Source organism: Esox lucius, chromosome 21, assembly GCF_011004845.1.
Source record: "Esox lucius isolate fEsoLuc1 chromosome 21, fEsoLuc1.pri, whole genome shotgun sequence".
NCBI lineage: Eukaryota > Metazoa > Chordata > Actinopteri > Esociformes > Esocidae > Esox > Esox lucius.
In genome coordinates, this window is record NC_047589.1 from 16,335,663 (window position 1) to 16,354,963 (window position 19,301).

Here is a 19,301-nt window from a genome sequence, read left to right on the forward strand (position 1 = left end):
TGCACATAATTATTCTTTTTCATAACTCTCCAAATTGAGCTCAGATTTGTCCTCTGTCCTCTGTCTCTGTCATTTACATGTCTCTAGAACTTGATTGGAATACACTGGTTGCAAATTAAATTGATTGAACATGATTTAGAAAGGCACACACCTGTCAATACTAAGTCCCACACTTCACACTGCATGTGAGAGATAAAACAAGCTTTTAAATCCAAGAAACTCTCTTAGGCTTCGGAAAGTCATAGTTTATAAGGTTAAACTTGTCACCCAGCCAAACTAAGTAACCAAAGTTTTGTTCTTGGTCAGAGACCCAATGGCCACTCTTACAGTTTCTTTGCAGTGAGGACAACCATCTCTGCAGCACTCCATCCTTCAGGCCTTCATGATATAGTGGCAAACAATTCTCAAGGTCTTTGAAGAGTTCCTTTCACTTCATGTCTTGGGTTTTGCTCTGACATTCACTGTGAGTTGTGTGACCTTATATAAACAGATGTGTGCCTCTCTAAATCATGCAAATCTATGGAATTTGGCACAGATGAACTCCAGTCAAGTTGTAGAGACATGTGAAGGATGATCAAAAGACACAGGATACATCTGAGCTTTATTTGGAGTTTCAAATTGCTTGAAAGTGTTCTTATTTTGTCATTATGGGGTATTTTGTGTATAAATTGATGGCTTTCCGCCTGCTGGTGTAGACATTTTAAGACTAATCTTTAAATAGGGTGTTGAGGGTGTTGCTTGCTTCTTTGCTCTGGAGTCATGTACTGTATGGCCTAATTCAGTTGAAGACGAAGCTGCATTTCCTGCAGTTCTGTCTGTGGTAAGTTCTAGCTCTGGACTGTACACTTTTGATGACGAGACCAAGCAAGGAAATCTTCTGCAAAGCTGAACTAGCTGGACTGATAACATCATTGGAGGTACAGTTCTTGTGGAGTTGGTAGAGAATGGGTATGAATTGGTAGAAAATGGGAAAGAGTTGGTAGAGAATGGGTAAGAGTTGGTATAGAATGGGAAAGAGTTGGTAGAGAATGGGAAAGAGTTGGTAGAGAATGGGTAAGAGTTGGTAGAGAATGGGTAAGAGTTGGTATAGAATGGGAAAGAGTTGGTAGAGAATGGGTAAGAGTTGGTAGAGAATGAGTAAGAGCTTGCATCCTTGGGGTGCTCCATTGCTGATGGATGAAACATGTGCTTACCCGTCCACCTTCTGCACCCTGTAACTATTCTCCATGTTGTTGTTGCAAGAGAATGTGTTCTCAGTAAACGTACCTGTTGAAATGTGAATACCCCTTGACTTTTTGATATAGACTTAGAAAGACGAGAAAAAGAGAGAGAGAAGTGAGTGAAGCAGGCGGATGGACTGTGTCAGCAGCATCCCTTCAGGCATGAGCTGAGCTAAACTCAACTGAGCTGAGCGCAGCATCTTTCTCTCTCTCTCTCTCTTTCTCCTTTTCTCTTTTGCTTTCTCACTGTTTTCCTCCATGCGGTTCTCTGAGCCACAAACCCTCCGGTGCATGAACTTTGCAGGAGGCTAGCATCACTTCTCTCAGCCACACTGTTGGTACATTGAAACCAGCAGCCCCCTCTTTCACACACAACACACACACACAAACAGCTTCAGACCCCAACCCCACGTTCTGCACATTTGCCACCCTGTTTACACAACCATAACTTTCTGTCTGCTCAGCTCCTCGCTCTGTGTGTTTGCACATGGGTATGTGTGTGTGTGTGTCAGAGGCTACAAACCTTTGACGTTTGCAGAAATGACTTTTTCACACACTTTATTCAAGTCGTTCTCTGTCCTTCTAATGATAAACCTTCCTCAAGTTAATTAGAAACGTATGGAAAGGGATTAGATAGCAATTACTATTATCATTGGACAATTTATGATTAATGCCACAATATGGAAATGTCACTGGAAGGTCAGGAATTAATAAGAGGGGGATGTGAAAAACATTTCTGTTCCAGAGTGACCATGATCCCTCAAATTTGACATTTTTGGGAATTAACCTGTTTGGTGACATCAAATAAGCCCCTCACTTAGTTCAAGAACGGTATGTTGTTTAATTATTGTCTTGTCTTGGTTTTCAATAATGTCTGAATTGCTTTCCATTGCAAATTGAAATTTCATGATCAAGTAGTTCCAGATCTCTTGGCCTACATGAGGCAAGTTACTAATGCATGGATCGATGGAATTTATTTGAGTGTGACAATAATAATGAACCCTTGCCTTCTATACACACTAACGTTTCAGGGCTACTGATTCAGGTCACAAGGGCATACTGACTGTTGTTGCGTTGGTAATGCACAATTTGGCAAAATGGGTGATGGAAACTATTCATCCACTTGAAACAAGTGTTTTATCATGTTGCTATGTGTATTTCATCAATGGAAATGCACAGGTTCAGGCAATTGTTGCATATACTTTATACGCAAACTTTGTAATGGTTCACTCACAAATAAATCGCAGCACATGTGCTTTAATACTATATAACAACACAAATGCTGAATGTTATTCAATGCTGTGGGAGTCTCTAATGGGCCTTATCTGAATAATTGTATGGAAGGGAGGAAGTGGTAATTAAAAAATAATTTTAATGGCAAACTATAGATTGGTCATGGGTCAGGCAGACAGGAAGTGACTGCTTTTGGGTTAGAAGTCATGAAGGAGTCACAGGAAGCTTTCCAGGAAATGAGAGGGCAGGGTGGAGCGGAATTAGTAGTTACTCTCAATAGCATTTACTCTCAGTGGGAGAGGGAAATAATTGCATGGTAGTTGTATTGTGACATGGATTCAGGTCATAGACAAAACTACTCTTAGACATACAATTTGAATGTAACTTAATTTATGGTATATAACTCCGGTATATAGCTGACCTGTATGTCTCATGTTTTATGTGGATCCAAAAAACAGAAACAGCAGCATGTGGAAGAACTTATTGAGATCCTAATAAACATAATGAATCATAAGGATAAGGCATAATTTACTTTACAAAGATAGGTAGAAACAAGCTTGAGGTCTTGTAACACAGCAACACTTCCAGCATGCAGTTTTGGAATTGCGTCATTTGTTGCAAATTATTTATTTATCCTGATGAAATAGTGGATCACACCACCGCCCGTCCATGTTAATTAATATTTCTCCCTTACACAGCTGCAATAGCATCGATCTAGGCCTGTAGGGAGGAAATGGAAAAAGATATCCATATTCCCATCTTATTTCCCATGGGCTAACTTGTATACTGAGTATATCATGTACAGTGTGCGCATAATATGCACTGATTTAGATGATGTGTTTAGAATTATTAGCACATCCCAGCTGAACCATGAAATAGGCTGCTGGTATTTACCAGAACTCAGCAGAAGTCTGGCGTTAGTATCAAAGATGATACTCCCCCAGGATGCTGGAAGGGTTGAAATGAATAAAATGTGCTTTACACCATTGACTGACTGGCCAGTCACATTTCATTTTTTTCCTTGGTCATTATTCTGATATTACTCTTCTAAAAGTGTCAGGTTAAGTGGTTTAAGCTTTTAAAAGATAAGGAATCTCAAATTGTTATCCTTTCACATTTTGGTGTCAGAATGTGCGGTAATTTTCCCGTACTGTCAGCCTCTATTCTGCCTGATCCTTTTGTGCTTTAGCAGTTTGATAGTTCAATAGGTTTTGTGTTGTATGACTAAAAGTGCAGGTGAGTCATTGCAGGTTGTCACACCAAAATAGCACCCATCTAAAGAATAAAAAAAATTGGTAATTTTATTTGATGGATCTGACCTTTTCTTGAGATCAGCGTTATAATGGCCCTGTCATCAATGTCATCCCTCTGTATCACTAAACACATGCACAAATGTACTGCATTTGTTTATTGTTTTTTGAGTGATGTTGGATACTCAGTGAGGAACTAAAAGTACCGTAGCCCCTGTGTCTTTTGTCAAAAAGACGCAGCATGCTGATGATTAACTGTAAAGTCTTCAATCCAAATGTAGACATGAATGTAATATAATCGTATGGAGTAGGCACGTGGTTTCCTCAGTAGAGAAATAAATTACAATACTATATGTGAATTTTACAATGAGTCACCACAGGCATAATAACATAGATGTACTAAGAGGAAATATGCATTCACATAAAGGAAAGTATTATAAGAAATATTTATAGAGAACTAATGGTAAACATTACTAATGATAAAGAATGTAAACAGAAGTAATGGTAAACAATTTATGAATAAAAAGTGTCAGAAATATAAATGTAATAGGCTTAAACATTGTGCATCTATTTATGTAAATATGAACTAATCCACTAGGCGGCAGGAAAGTGCAATAGTGGGTCTGTAATGAAAGAATGGTTGACATCCCTGAATAGGCTGGAAGTGGTGGACAACATCCCTGTATCAATTATAATGAGCCATACAGTATTAAATGTAATGGCATTAATTGTGAAATTCCTAATTGGTCTACATTTACACTAAACATTGTAGAAAGGAAAGAAAAGTACTCCAGTGTTGTCTTGGCTGTGTGCTTTAGGATGTTGTTATGCTAAAATGTCTGCCATTTTCTGAGATCCTGCTTTTGAACAGTTTTTCTCCAGGAACCCTCTATATTTTGCACCATTCATTCTAATTTCAATCCTGACCATTCTCCCAGTCCTTGCTGCTGAGAAGTAACCCCATAGCATGATGCTTCCACTACTATTTTTCACCATAGAAATGAGGCCTCGAGGCATCTCTATGCACCTGGGGATTACATTCAGGGCCTGACTGCAGAGGTGCCTATAGGCATCTCTGCGCTGCTGTTTTGATTATCCCTAGTTAAAGGCACCTGCCCTGCATCTTATTTTAGTTCAGCAGTTGTGCTACGTGCAACAGTTTTGGTTGGTGTCTCTCCTTTTGTTGTTATCATTTTTATTACAATTAAGGATGTACTTCAGCTCTGCGCCTGGTGTCCTGCCTACCCACAACCATGACAGGTGTTTGCCAGGTGAAAAGAAAGAGAATATTTAAGGCCTTAGACTTGGTGGGTCAGAACTTCTTCAGTTTCACAATGATGGATCTCATTGTGCTCCGATGAAATTTCCGTGCTTTATAATTTGTTTAATGACTTTCCTAAGATGTATACCTCAACACAGTTATACTTAGAATTCTTTGGATTTCAAAGAAATCTTGGTTTTTACTCTAACAGTCACTGTGAAATGTGGGTCATTATACATATGTTTTAGCCTTTCTAAATCATGTCCAGTCAATTGCTGCACGTAGAATACAGTCAAGTACTAGAGACATCTTTAGGATGATCAAAGGGCACAGGATGCATCTGACATAAATTTGGACTGTCATGGCAAAGGGTCTAAATACTTACGTGCATGAGATATTTCAGGGTTTTTTTGCAGTAAATTGCCAAAGATTTCTAAGATGTCCTCATGGAGTAATGTGTGTAAATCGATGGCAAAAATAAATAATTAATTGTAAATAAAATCTATACCACAACAAAAAGTGGAAAAGTGAAGGGGTTAGAATGCTTTCCCCAGAGTACTGTAAGAAATCGATGTATCGATTATTTTCAGACAACAGCTTGCTGCTATTGCAAATAATGGAAGCCTACATACTATCTTTAATGCAGAGAAACAGAAGGGAAAACTGAACTACACATTATCTGAACACTGTGGTATTAGCTGGTAATTTACAATAAATAAAGGCGCTAACAATGAACTAACATAGGCTAACAGGGTGGGATAATTTGCAAGGCTACTGTAGAATGTGTTATAAGTTCATAAACCTGTAGTGCTATACAACTGACATAATACGGTCAGATATTATGCAAAATAGGTGTACTCACACACAGAAGCAGAATTTAGAAAATAAACACCTTGTGGAAACTGAGGATGGTGCAAGTTGACATAACATCCTCATATCATGACTGGACGAGTGCAGAGTTCTTCACATAACATTTGTGTGTGTGTGTGTGTGTGCGTGCACGTTTTTTATTTTTCAGCCCAATAGAGCGGTCCCAGTTGGAGCACCAGTCCATCCATAAGATGCTGAAGATGGTCCCATGTCTCACAGCCCACCTATCCAGGGAGGAGCTCTGGCAGATCAGTACCATCGCCATCATAGAGACATGGGACAAAGAACAGATCAGTGAGACGCATACCATTTCCTTTTTGTATTTTGAGCCCAGAAAGGCTCTTACAGAGCAATGTAAAGATGTTGTTTTTGTCTCAGATTTATGGCCTACAGACACACATTTATAATATAAAAAAGTCGAAAAGGAAGGTTTTGACTGAGAACCAGAAAGGTTTAAATTAAAAGAAAAAGGTGCAGTGGTCTCAATTTCCTCCGGAGCTGGAAATATAGTTGAAAAGGAAAGGTTTGAGTGAGGATCAGAAGCGTTCAATTTGCAGTGGTCTCTTAATTTTAACCCTTCTGCTCCTCACTCAAAACCTTCCTTTTCAACTTTTTTGGAAAGGAAAGAAAAGGTGCAGTGGTCTCTTAATTTTTTCCGTAGCTGTGTGTGTGTGTATGTATATATATATTTATACACACACCCTTCCACCAAAAGCAATTAGTAGATATTTGTTAGAATTTTTTAACAACCTTTTATGAATTTTACGAGGTTAATTGAGATAATAAAATTGTATACAACCCATATCTAGTACACGGTGCCACTGCCTTTGGCCAAGATACTGTAACTGATATCAATGAGTTTTATGTACAATTCTACTGGCAATTTTAAATACTTTTCAGGAGCAAATTGCTCACATTAGTCAATGAGGGATACTCTCCAACAACTGTTGTTTCTAGCTCTTGCTACAGGTTTTGAATGGGATTCTGTACACCTTTTGTACCAGAAGATTCCAGCCTTTGTTCTTAAACTGTCCATTGCACTCCAAAACACCTTAATAATATGCTGATATTATTATGTCTTGCTTTAATTCCTGGTTCCCGGTAACAGGCAGCAACGCAACCCCGTAGCATTAACAAATCTCCATTACTTGTTATGGTTGGGCATAACTTATATATTTCTTTGAATAATTAATTTGGTTGTTTGTAAATATAGGATATCTCCAGTGCTAAAAGAGACACAAGAAGGCCTAATTTACTTTTTTTTTTAATTGAGGATCAATGAAATAAAATGTGAGCTCTTTAGCAATATAGATCAGTGCTGGGTTTACTGACAACTAAATTAAGCATTCAATGAAAATAAAATTTTCGGGAGATTTAATGATTCTGTGTTTTTGCTTTGCAGGTTCTGGTATTGGGGCCCTTAACCATATGCAAGTCATCACAAAATTAGCATTTTATCAGCATAATTTGTTTTAGTTTCCAATCTTCTTCCCAGTATCCATCACTGGGTCTATATTTAAGGCTATAGGTCTCCCAGCTGGACAAGGGCCTCATACATACATCAAAGAGCACCAGAAATACTTATGGAGAGATGCTGGACTGTTTTAACGTGGCCAATAAATAGTCCAGATATGAAACATATTCATAATCTATGGCAAGTGCTGAAAACAGCAGTTGTAGGCAGGCAACCCTCAAACTTTGAAGAATTACAGCACTTTGCTGCAAAGACTTAAGCTTAATAAGCACAGAATACAAAAAATGTATCTGGTTCTGCAATGTTGAAAATCCAATAACAAGCTGTGGTGACCAGTTCTTTAAAATTTCAATTTATTTTAGAATAAATATTCTATTTTTTTTTAAGTGCACCGGTGTCAATGTATTTATTTCTGAATCAGTACTGGAGGACTGTGCAGGCGCTGATGTTATTGACTGAGACAGCTCTATTCCAGCGCTGTAGAACTCAATCATAAAAAATTCACCATCTATTATTCATGCTTTTCAACAGAGCCATCTGAATACATAATGCTGCCCCCCTATGCTATTCTATCCATCATATTTAGCTGGAGGTGGGTGGTGAAATACAAAACACAGAAACTCTCATCATGCATGCCCAACCTGATACACAGACATGTATACACACAGAGTGTGTGACAAAGTTGAACGGTAGGGAGGGCTTGCACACACAAAAAAAACACACAATCATTTATGTTTTTTTTGTCCTTGTGAGGACCTCAAACCTCTTCCTAAAAATAACGAAATGCTTACTTCAGAATTCAAACCCTATCCTAACCCTAATTCTAACACTAATTGTAACTTTTGCCCTAAAGCTTACCCCTCAGCTGAAAAAGGTTTCTTCCTCCTGATTTTTCTGTCCTGAAGGGATTTTTGGTATACAAACCCACAAACAAACAGAAAAACATAAACATATGCACATAGTTTATTCATCTAGCTATGGAAAGAAAACAACTTTTATATCTACTTTCCTGTCCACATGTTGCATAGGCTGAGAAAAACAATATTCTTCAATATGCCATAGCTTATTATAGACCATTGGAGTGTCCCTGAGTAACATTAAAACAAAATCAAGTGAAGTCCCAAGACGTCACTGCGTTTCTCAACATACAATTACACTGACTGATCCTTCGTCATTGTATATGAGGAAATCAGCATCCCATGAAAACTTTTATGTGCAGATCAAAGCTCCATGTGGCTCCCCATCAGAGACCCGAGTTCAGTACCTGTCTCTCCTTTACCACTACCTGTCTCTCCTTTACCACTACCTGTCTCTCCTTTACCACTACCTGTCTCTCCTTTACCACTACCTGTCTCTCCCTATGATTCCCATGGAATAAAACAATAACAATATTTTAAATATATACAGCTCTGGAAAAAATGAAGAGACCACTGCAACTTTTTCTCTCCTTTCCAAAAGGTTGAAAAGAAAAGTTTTGAGTAAGGAACAGAAGCGTTCAATTTGCAGTAGTCTCTTAAATTTAACCCTTCTGTTCCTCACTTAAAACCTTCCTTTTCAACTTTACATATATTTATAATAAATGGTCACGCAACAACTTCAAGCCAGAGTTCACTTGTTGGGTTAGGTGCTTCCACTGTGAGAAAGAGGAGCAGCCTTAAAGCAGGTACAAAACCCTTGAGAGGAAGCTGAAATCAGGTCAGCCAAACAGTTTTTAAAGTTATCTTGGTGAAGCAGTTTTCCAGTTCCGACTGTTTATTCTGTCATCAAACAGATTACGACCTACAAATCAAAGGTTACCCTAGCTCCATTCAACCTTGAACCACCGAACAAAGAATACCAGTTCTTCTGCAGAGTTGGCTCACTGTAGCTTAGGTTGGTCCAGTGGTCTAAGCCCTCTGCCTCCAGTGCACAATTACTGCTGCACCATGGTTCAAATCCAACTTACTGCTATTTCAACAAAACATTTCTTCTATCCTTCACTACTTTACTGTCCAATAAAGCACTGAATGCCTGAATCTATATGAAAAGATGGAATTGGCTCATTAAGCCCCCTCAATCACCAGAACACCCTAAAACGAAATAGCTGCCTTATACTCCTCATCTCCCTGCATGTGCAGGGAAAATTAAATCAGATTGATCAGAAATACAGTGTAGAGATTGTTAATGTTGCAAAGGACTATTGTGGCTGGAAAAGGATTATTGTTAATGCAATATCTACATAGGCGTACAGAGGCCCATTATCAGCAACCATCAGTCCTGTGTTTTCCGATTGCACGTTGTGTTTGCTAATCAGTTTATCATTTAACATTTTTAAAATGGCAATTATGTTAGCACAGCTGAAAATGTTGTGCTGATTAAAGAAGCAATAAAACTGTCCGAACGCTGTGAAGAACAGTGCAAACTGTCTCTAACAGGAACAGTGCAAACTGTCTCTATCAGAACAGTGCAAACTGTCTCTAACCAGAACAGTGCAAACTGTCTCTAACCAGAACAGTGCAAACTGTCTCTAACCAGAACAGTGCAAACTGTCTCTAAACAGAACAGTGCAAACTGTCTCTAACCAGAACAGTGCAAACTGTCTCTAACCAGAACAGTGCAAACAGTCTCTAACCAGAACAGTGCAAACTGTCTCTAACCAGAACAGTGCAAACTGTCTCTATCAGAACAGTGCAAACTGTCTCTATCAGAACAGTGCAAACTGTCTCTAACCAGAACAGTGCAAACTGTCTCTAAACAGAACAGTGCAAACTGTCTCTATCAGAACAGTGCAAACTGTCTCTAACCAGAACAGTGCAAACTGTCTCTATCAGAACAGTGCAAACTGTCTCTAAACAGAACAGTGCAAACTGTCTCTATCAGAACAGTGCAAACTGTCTCTAACCAGAACAGTGCAAACAGTCTCTAACCAGAACAGTGCAAACTGTCTCTAACCAGAACAGTGCAAACTGTCTCTATCAGAACAGTGCAAACTGTCTCTAACCAGAACAGTGCAAACTGTCTCTAACCAGAACAGTGCAAACTGTCTCTAACCAGAATAGAAAGAGGAGGGAGGCCCCGGTGCACAACAGAGCAAGAGGACAAATACATTTGAGTGTCTAGTTTGAGAAACAGACGCCTCACATTTAATCAACTGGCAGCTTCATTAAACAGTATCCGCAAAACACCAGTATCAATGTCAAGAGTGAAGAGGCGACTCCAAGATGCTGGCCTTGCAGAGTTGCAAAGTCATATCTCAGACTGGCCAATAAAAATAAAAAGATTAAGATGGGAGGAACAGAGGAAGATTGGACAAAAGTGTTATGGACGGATGGATCTAAGTTTGAGGTGTTCTGATCACAAAGAAGAACATTTGTGCAACACAGACTAGTGAATAGATGCTGGAGGGGTGCTTGAGGCCATTTGTCAAGCATGGTGGCAATGTGATGATCTAGGGATGCTTTGGTGGGGGTATAGGGGGGGTTTGGTACAGGGTAATAGGGATCTTGAAGAAGGAAGGATATCACTCAATTTTCAACACAATGCCATACCCTGTGGACGGCGCTTGATTGGAGCCAATTTCCTCCTATAACTGGACAATGATCCAATGCACAGCTCCAAACTATGCAATAATTATTTAGGTAAGAAGCAGTCAGCTATCAAATAGTATATTTCCTATTAATTTTGCTATGTTTCCTATTCAAACAAATTTTTCAGATTTCATGGAAAACAAGAACATTTTTAAGTGACCCCAAACCTTTGATTGGGAGTGTACTGTAGTTATACCGTACTGAAAATGTCAGTGTGAGCATCTGCAGTACCATCTAAATTCATGTAGATTGTATACTCAGTTCTCATATCCCAATATTCTACATTGCTGTTTGAAAGAATGTTAACCCCTTTTGCAATTATAGATGTTTTTATTGTTCAACATTGTTTTTTTTTTTTATTCAGTCTTTTTTTACGACATAACAGGTTATTGGTTACCAAAGAAAATGTGGTTTTAAATGCAAAAATAATGCACTGGTGAGCTCTGCAACAAAAAGGGCTGGACGTCCACGGGAGACAACAGTGGTGGATGATTGTACAGTAGGATCTTTCCCATAGTAAAGAAAAATCCCTTCACAACAACCAGCCAAGTGAAGAACAGTCTCCAGGAGGTAAGCATATGATTATCCAAGCCAACCATAGAGAGAAGACTTCATGAGGGCAAATACAGAGAGTTCACCACAAGGTGCTAACCATTCATAAGGCTCAAGAATAGAAAGGCCAGATTTTGCCAAAAAACATTGTTTGGACAGTTGAAACTAAGATCAACCAGTATCAGAATGATCGGAAGAAAAAGGTACGGACAAGTCTTGGAACGACTCATGATCCGAAGCATACCACATCATCTGTGAAACACAATGGAGGCAGTGTGATGGCATAGGCATGCATGGCTTCCAATGGCACTGGGTCACTAATGTTTATTGATGATGTGACAGAAGACAGAAGCAGTCGGATGAATTCTGAAGTGTGTAGGGATATATTGTCTGCCCATATTCAGCCAAATTCAGCTGAGTGGATTGGGTGGCGCTTCACTTTACAGAAGGACAATGACCGAAAACATACTGAGAATGCAACCCAGGGTTTTTGTAAGGCTAAAAAGTGCAATATTCTGCAATGGCTGAGTCAATCACTTGATCTCAACCCGATCGATGGAACAAAGTTGGATAATTGCAGTTGGTTCAATATTGGTGTTAACAAGTCTCCAGAACCAAGCTACTTGGACATATTGCAAGAAGAACGTCTCTATATTCTTATTAAGACATCAATGTCAGCTCATTGAGTTTGCTAAATATCATTGGAACTTTGTTTTGACCCAGATTCAATGGTCACACAAAAAACAGACCTAAACGTTAACACCAGAGTTGGGCTTGTGTAAAAAGATTGAAGATTGTCAAGTGAGTACTTTAGTTTCATCTCTACTAAAGTTTAGATTTCTCTCATGTACTTACTATTACATCAAGCAGATACAAAAAATACAAACATTCTGCTCATCAAGGATTCCAGTAATTCCTAAGGCACTGTACATGTGTAGAATTGCTTTGCAATCACCGTTGATTCTGAGGGACAGTTGGTCTTGATATTCATGGCTCCAACAATTCAGTAAGATGGGGCAGTCATTCTTCTCTGGTTTGGAATTATGCAGCCTGAAATCAGGACATTTTGGGGGAGAAAATACCTTGAACATGTTGAATATGTGTTCTTCCTTCCTCCCACTGTTTACATCAGAGCACTTTTTATCTGTGTTTCTGTCGTTCATCCTGCCTTTTCATTTATTATTCACAGTACCTGCATTTATATAAGCTTAAGCTGCAGAGCTCCTCTGCATCCCTCTGTATGTCAAGACGTGTGTGTGTCCATTAGAGTTTGTGTGTGCAGCAATTTGGGCAGATTGAAGCACTCCTTGCTCCTCTCTGAGAAGAAACATCTACAAGTGGTGGAGAGATATGCAGCAGAACACCACAGGGAAATAGCAGCTGCTTGTGTACCAAACTTTTGAAAGCTGTTTTGCTCTCTAAAATGACTCTTGCCTATGGAGGCAGGCGACACTATCAACCAAATTATTGGGCTCAATCCCCTCTCCTGTTATGTTTGATTTCTTGTTTGGATATTAGATTTCCGTTACCATACTCAGCAAGCTGAAAGTCCCCATTCAGTATTTTCCCAGTTTTTTCTTCACTTTATGGCCTGTATTTGTTATTTTTGCCAAGTTATTTTGCTTATCATACTGCTCATTCCAGCAGGAAGTGCTCAACCTACCACAAGGAGTCAGTAGAGTGTAGCTAGGTAACCCTATTTAGGAATAACCTCACTAACCCTGTATGGTGGTGAGTAAATGTTGTCAGTGCATTGTAGAAAACACATGCTTTAATACTGTTCTGTGACATTCAAGTTCTGCTGCAACATTTCAATGGGTTTTAAAACTTGAAATTCTCTTTTTCAACTACCATTCTGATGTAAATTTGCTTGTGTGTTTCGGATGGTCGTCTGTCTTCTTAATCCAGCTGTGCTTGAGCTTCAACCCATGGATGGGTGGCCTGATATTGTCCTCTGATACAGAGAAAAATTAATGGTGGCAACTTGGGCCTGGATTTAGCAAATCATCCCTAAACCATCACACTGCCTTCACCATGCCTGACCACTGGTATAAGGTTCTTAACATGGAATGCAATGTTTAATTTTTGCCAGACATGGTGGGGCCCTTGTCACTCAAAAAATAAAAAATAAACTCTTAAGGATCATCCAGGTGCTTTTTGGCAAACTCAGGACGACCATTCATGTTTTTCTTTGTGAGCCATGATTTCGGCCTTGTTTCTCTGCCATGAATCTAATTTTTGCCCAGAGTGTTTCTGATGGTGGAGTCATGAACACTCAAGTTAGCAGAGTCGAGTGTGGCCAGCAGATCCCTGGATTTTGTTATAAGGTTCTTTGTGACTTTCTGGGGGATTTTATTCCTTGTACTTCAGGAGATTTTGGCAGGACAGGCACTGTTAGGAAGTTCCAAACGTTCTCTATTTGTACAATAAGGATCTGACTGTGGTTTGGTGGAGCCCTAGATCCGATGACATGACTGTGCCTTTTCAGACTGAATTGTTAATTGTTTTATTGAGGTGTTTAGGATTCATTTTGATTAGAGCATGATGTGGCTTTACAACCTGTGTGCTGACAAATTAAATCTGATGGCAAGGACCAAATTTAGTCAGGAATTTATTGAGCAGAGCTGACTTAAATCAGGCTTGATTGTTCACTGTGTCATTCAAACACCTGATCCTAGTAATCCCTTTATTAGGTTAAATGGAGGGATATACTATTTTCACACCTGAAGATTGAATTTTGATTGCCTAGTAAATCAAAGAGATGAAACAAACAAGGAACTATCGCTGGTGTAGTTTTCTTCTCTCAAACCGCAATGCATAAGATTAAATTAAATGTGAAAATGCACAAGGAATCTAATGGCATATGTCTGAATACTGGAAATCACATGACAACATTACCCTTTCTGTAATTTTGGCTTATTTTTTTAAGACATTCTGTGTAATATACAAGTGCATCTAAAAAAAAAAAGTGACTCCTACATTTCTACATTCATTACACACATTGTGAAACATTTCAAGCCTTTTTTGTTTAAATCTTGATGATTACGGCTTTCAGCTCATGGAAATCATAAATCGGGTTAGAGCTCTTCTCAGGTCGACATTTCTGTATTGTACATTTTTTATTCTAATATTTTGAGCTACTAGATTTTTTATTTTCATGATCTGTAAGCCGTAATCATCAAAACTGAAACAAAAAAGGCTTGAAATATTTCACTTTATGTGTAATGAATCTAGAACATGAAAGTGTCACTATTGGATTTTTATTACGGAAAAAGAAATGAACTTTTCCGCGATATTCTTATTGTTTCAGATGCACCTGTATGTTGTGTAACAGATTCATAGAATTATTGGCTATGTCAATTTTTTTGGACAGTCACTATATTCCTACAGTAGTTTCTATTATTATTTTGACGGTACTGTTTGTAAAATAAGGGGAAGTCTTCTGGTTGTTTTTGATTGATTTTTGTAGTAGTTTATGCTTCAGCCCAGATTTGAACCCTTGGCCACAGTGATGCCAAGGTACAGCAAAGCAGTGACTTTACCACTGCCATTTTGGATTTATCCATGAATAATATGTGAGAGAAGCGATTCATATTATTATTATTTCTGATTCTGTCAACATGTGGACCCCAGAGAAGGTAGTTGCTTCATGAGCAACTGCTAATTGGTAACCCCCATAAAATTATAAATAAAACTGCAAACATATCAAATAACCCAAATCAAAACCAGCTAAACCTATTTCCGACTCATCAATTTGAATGAATAGAGGTGTGTGTGCATAAAATACAGCACCTCACCTTTAAGCCAGACATCTGCCAAAAAATCCACAGGATTTGCAGAAGTCGACATCCTTTTCTTTGTTAAACCCCATAATCACCTACATATTACTTTGGCATGGTGGAAGATTGTTGTGCAAAATGTGGAATCAGAACAATCTAATGCCAGTCTAAGTCCCTACTTTAGCTGATGCAGGTAGCTAGCTACGCCTTTGTAAATAGCAGCTGCGTTTGAGTCAGAGGATCTCATTGATTTGTCTCAACCAGTTTCACATATTGGATACTCTCTGTAATTGGGACAGGTAGTGGGAAAGATGATTCCAAAGGCACATTTTAATGTCTGATTTGTGTGAAAAGATTGATGGCATATGTAAGACATTCTGAAAAGACACATTCGGGATAACTGTTTTGCTGTGAGATCATTGTTTTTTTGTTTTTATATTGCGCTGGTCAGAAGTGGGGCACTGCTGTTCTCCTCTTGTGACACGTGGGGTATCAGGTGCATTTTGGGATTCTGTGGAGTCTGAGGTGTTTCTTTGCAAAGTTCTTATTTCAGTACGTTAATACCAAAACATCTCTTCTGTTCTGCAGTATTCGGACACAATGGATTCTACCTTATCCTGAAAGGTTCAGTGAGGCCGTTCTCCCAAGAAACATCTAAGGAAGCTGTTGATCTGAAGGGCCCAGTGGTAAGCAGCCACACCCTAGAATAGCCACACTGTTTCCTACCCAGTTAAGAATGGTTCATTGATGAATTGGACTGACTGATTAGGTGATTGATTTGTAAATTGCCCATTTCACCAGATAGGTGTGGGTGGAAGCTTTGGGTCATTAGAACCACCTGCCGCCACAGAGGTAGGCTTTACCATTCATTGTACAATAACTCAGGAACTTTGTGAGATCCTCAAGATCTCCCACTTAGGCTACGCCATGATGAAAAAGGTAATGGATACATCTCCATTCATCATTCAAAATGAATTCTCTACCTATCTAATACATAGGGTTGTAGTCTTCTACTTTATTTGTCTATTCTGACTTGTGTCCTTGCCCAGTGTATTGAATCCGTATTGAGCTGTATCACTCTTGTTGTAGGAGATCCTGGCACAGAACAATGCTCTGAAAGAATCTCTGATCCAGGGTTGTCAGTTCTACCTGCAGTGGCCCAAGCTATCTATAAAAAGGCTCGCAAACCTCATTCAGATGAAGAACTTTCCACCCAATCACGGTATATTTTAAATGCCCTTGCCCCATTCATTCAACTATATACTCTCTCTCTCTCTCTCTCTCTCTCTCTATCTCTCTCTCTCTCTCTCTCTCTCTCTCTCTCTCTCTCTCTCTCTCTCTCTCTCTCTCTCTCTCTCTCTATATATATATATATATATATATATATATATATATATATATATATATATATATATTTCAGCTCCAAAAAAGTGAGTGAGGAACAGAAGGGTTAAAATTAAGAGACCACTGCAAATTGAACGCTTCTTTCCCTCACTTAAAACGTTCCTTTTCATCTTTTTTGGAAAGGAAAGAAAAAGTAGCAGTGGTCCCTGGTTTTTTCCAGTATATATATTTTAATGCAAACATTTTTAGTTGAGCACGCCTCCCTGTTTCCTATCATACTGTAGTGCTTCCTTCCTCCAGTAATGGTAGTACAACAAAATTCCATAGTGAATGGAATCTAGCATATTTTTTTCTGTAGTGAAGAATATTTTCTCTTTTCAGCACATTCACCATTGTATGCATTATGTAGAATCGTGTGTGGGTTTCTGGGCAGAAATATGATGTATCATCTACGGAATATATCCTTCCTTTTGTGCCAGAGTTTTTATTGCCAGTAATTAGGTACAGATGCTGTATGCTTAATTATAAACAAGTTAGGCTTAGACCTGGATGCAGACGGTAGAATTTGATAGAGAGGTTGCTATACTATACCACATGCTCTTAAAGGGGACACTTACCTGTTTGAATTTAATTATTTTTGTTAACAGGCAAAACATTTCTGGTCAGGTCATCACCACCTGTGAACAATTAAAATGCTTTATTAAAATGTGTCTGAAGCATGTTATAAAATGCTTAAAAACACTCCAAACCAATTATATTACATCAGAATCATGAATCAGGATCATGTCTGAAACAAGAGAGAAAATATGGCCACATATAAAAGTAAGTGAACGTCCCCTTTAACAGCTTCAATATATTATCAAAGCGACATGCATGGCTTATACATTACGTTCCCCCGCCCTGGTTTGTTCTGTCTGCCAAGAAAGCAAACACAAACAAATTAGATCCATCCGGACATCGTCTCCTTCTGCCCTCCCATATACAGTATATCTCTCTTTCTCTTCAATCTTCAGACGTAGTCGAGGCGACAGGAGAGCATATGGTGAATGTTGAATGAAGACATTACACAGTGCTGCCAAAGGCACCATAGCAAATGCTTTCTATCAAACACTTCTTTCAGAATCTTGTCTTTCCCACTACTAGTAGAGCATGTCATCATCACTGAACCCCTCCCTCTTGTCTAATCCTTGTTCCCGTATTTTAACTCCTCCACGGTAATGTTTCGCCCATGGGTGAAGAGTGAGAGCAGCATCAACGGAGCGTGTGTTGATTAGATAGAAAGCTAAACCGGCCGGCTGAGGGAAAGCCAGATTGATTGTGTCTTATCAGAGGCTGCAGCTGACAGCTGAATGACAGACAGGAAACTCCAGGTGATTTACAGAGGGAGGAGAAGAGTGAAGGAGAGAAGGCTGGGCTGGGGCCAGGGCCTCTATGCCCTCCACCAGGGGTCCATACACTCTCCATTCCCATCTGCCTCTCCATACATCATACAGTATCTCTGTCTTTCATCTGAGTGCAGTGATACATTTCCTTTATCTGTGAGAGAAAGCAAGTGCAATATTTTTTTTTTGGGCTGTGTGCAAAAATTGTTTGATAGTGTATGTTGGTTGGAGGGCAGGGGTGGGGTGTAGCATAATGTCATACTTAATCTAAGCTGTCAAACCATAGGATCTCACTGCAGGCTGGAATAAGCAGAGCGAGATGTGTGCACTTTTCATTAAAAGCAATTGGGCTGTACTTTTTTAACATATGGCTTTCAGCCCAGTCTGACCGGAACACAGTTAAACTGCAACACATTGTAGAGAAAGTCATCGGCTGCCAGCTTCCGGATCTGCAGATAAAAATGTGCCAGGGTCACGATGCCTCTGTTGAAGGACTGGTAGACAGGCATCACCACAGACCACCACTTGGTTCTTATTCAGAACAGCTTACCGGAGCAGTTAGGGATAAGTAAACAGACGTTTAACCTTGTTGGATTCAAACCCGAGACTGTTTGTTTATTGGCCCAAAACTTTGACCGATAGGTGATCTGCCAGCCAGGCTACTACTTATCACCAACATGGGGCTCTGGTCAAAAGTAGTACACTATGTAGGGAATTGGGTCCCATTTTGTAGGCAGTTATATAGCACAGTATCCGGCGTTACCAGTCGTTGGTCCTGTAACATGAGGAGAGGCTATGTTACCCATCTGGGTCACCTGCACGACATCCATATCGACATGCGATACGGATGCCTCAGCCTGTCTCTTGATCCCGGCCAGGCTACCCGATCATCTTGATTGCCTCTTGCTTTAGTGACTTCGAGAGGGCTCATGTTGATTTGGAACAGCTGGACGGACTAGAGCGTGAAGAGCCTGGAGGTTTGTGAGAGCAGAACGAAGGCTTAGCGACACGGCGTCATTCTTCTACTGTGTGAACCGACAAGGCCACTGGAGGTTAGGACCGACCAATCTCATGTTGAGGCCCCTCCGTTAAATGAGTAAACTGGCATGTTTGCTCCTGTGTATGTGTGTAATGCTTCCAGAAAGGATTTAATAAGTGTTGAAGGGGCACTTAAGGCTGTTACAGAGGGCTTTGACCTCACCACTTACACATACTCAGGTGTCTCACAGTATCTGCTTCAAGTGTCCAGCCTCACTGACCCATCGTTTGTATGGGATGACCTAAGACTTGTCAGACTGACCGGCTCCCTAGCTGAAGTTCATTTCACACGATCGTGCTAATGACCCCAAAGCTCTGTGCTGGCTTGGATA

At 39.5% G+C, this 19,301-nt stretch overlaps 1 protein-coding gene across 1 annotated transcript in view; it reads left to right on the top strand.

Moving 5' to 3' along the window:
- cnbd1 (cyclic nucleotide binding domain containing 1) overlaps positions 1–19,301 on the top strand; it is a 65,705-nt gene that overhangs the window by 34,747 nt on the left and 11,657 nt on the right. The window contains exons 5-8 of the mRNA XM_010906019.5: positions 5,983–6,128; positions 15,794–15,891; positions 16,007–16,144; positions 16,295–16,427. Of these exons, the coding sequence (XP_010904321.5) occupies positions 5,983–6,128; positions 15,794–15,891; positions 16,007–16,144; positions 16,295–16,427 (515 nt within the window). The remainder of the gene's footprint in view (positions 1–5,982; positions 6,129–15,793; positions 15,892–16,006; positions 16,145–16,294; positions 16,428–19,301) is intronic.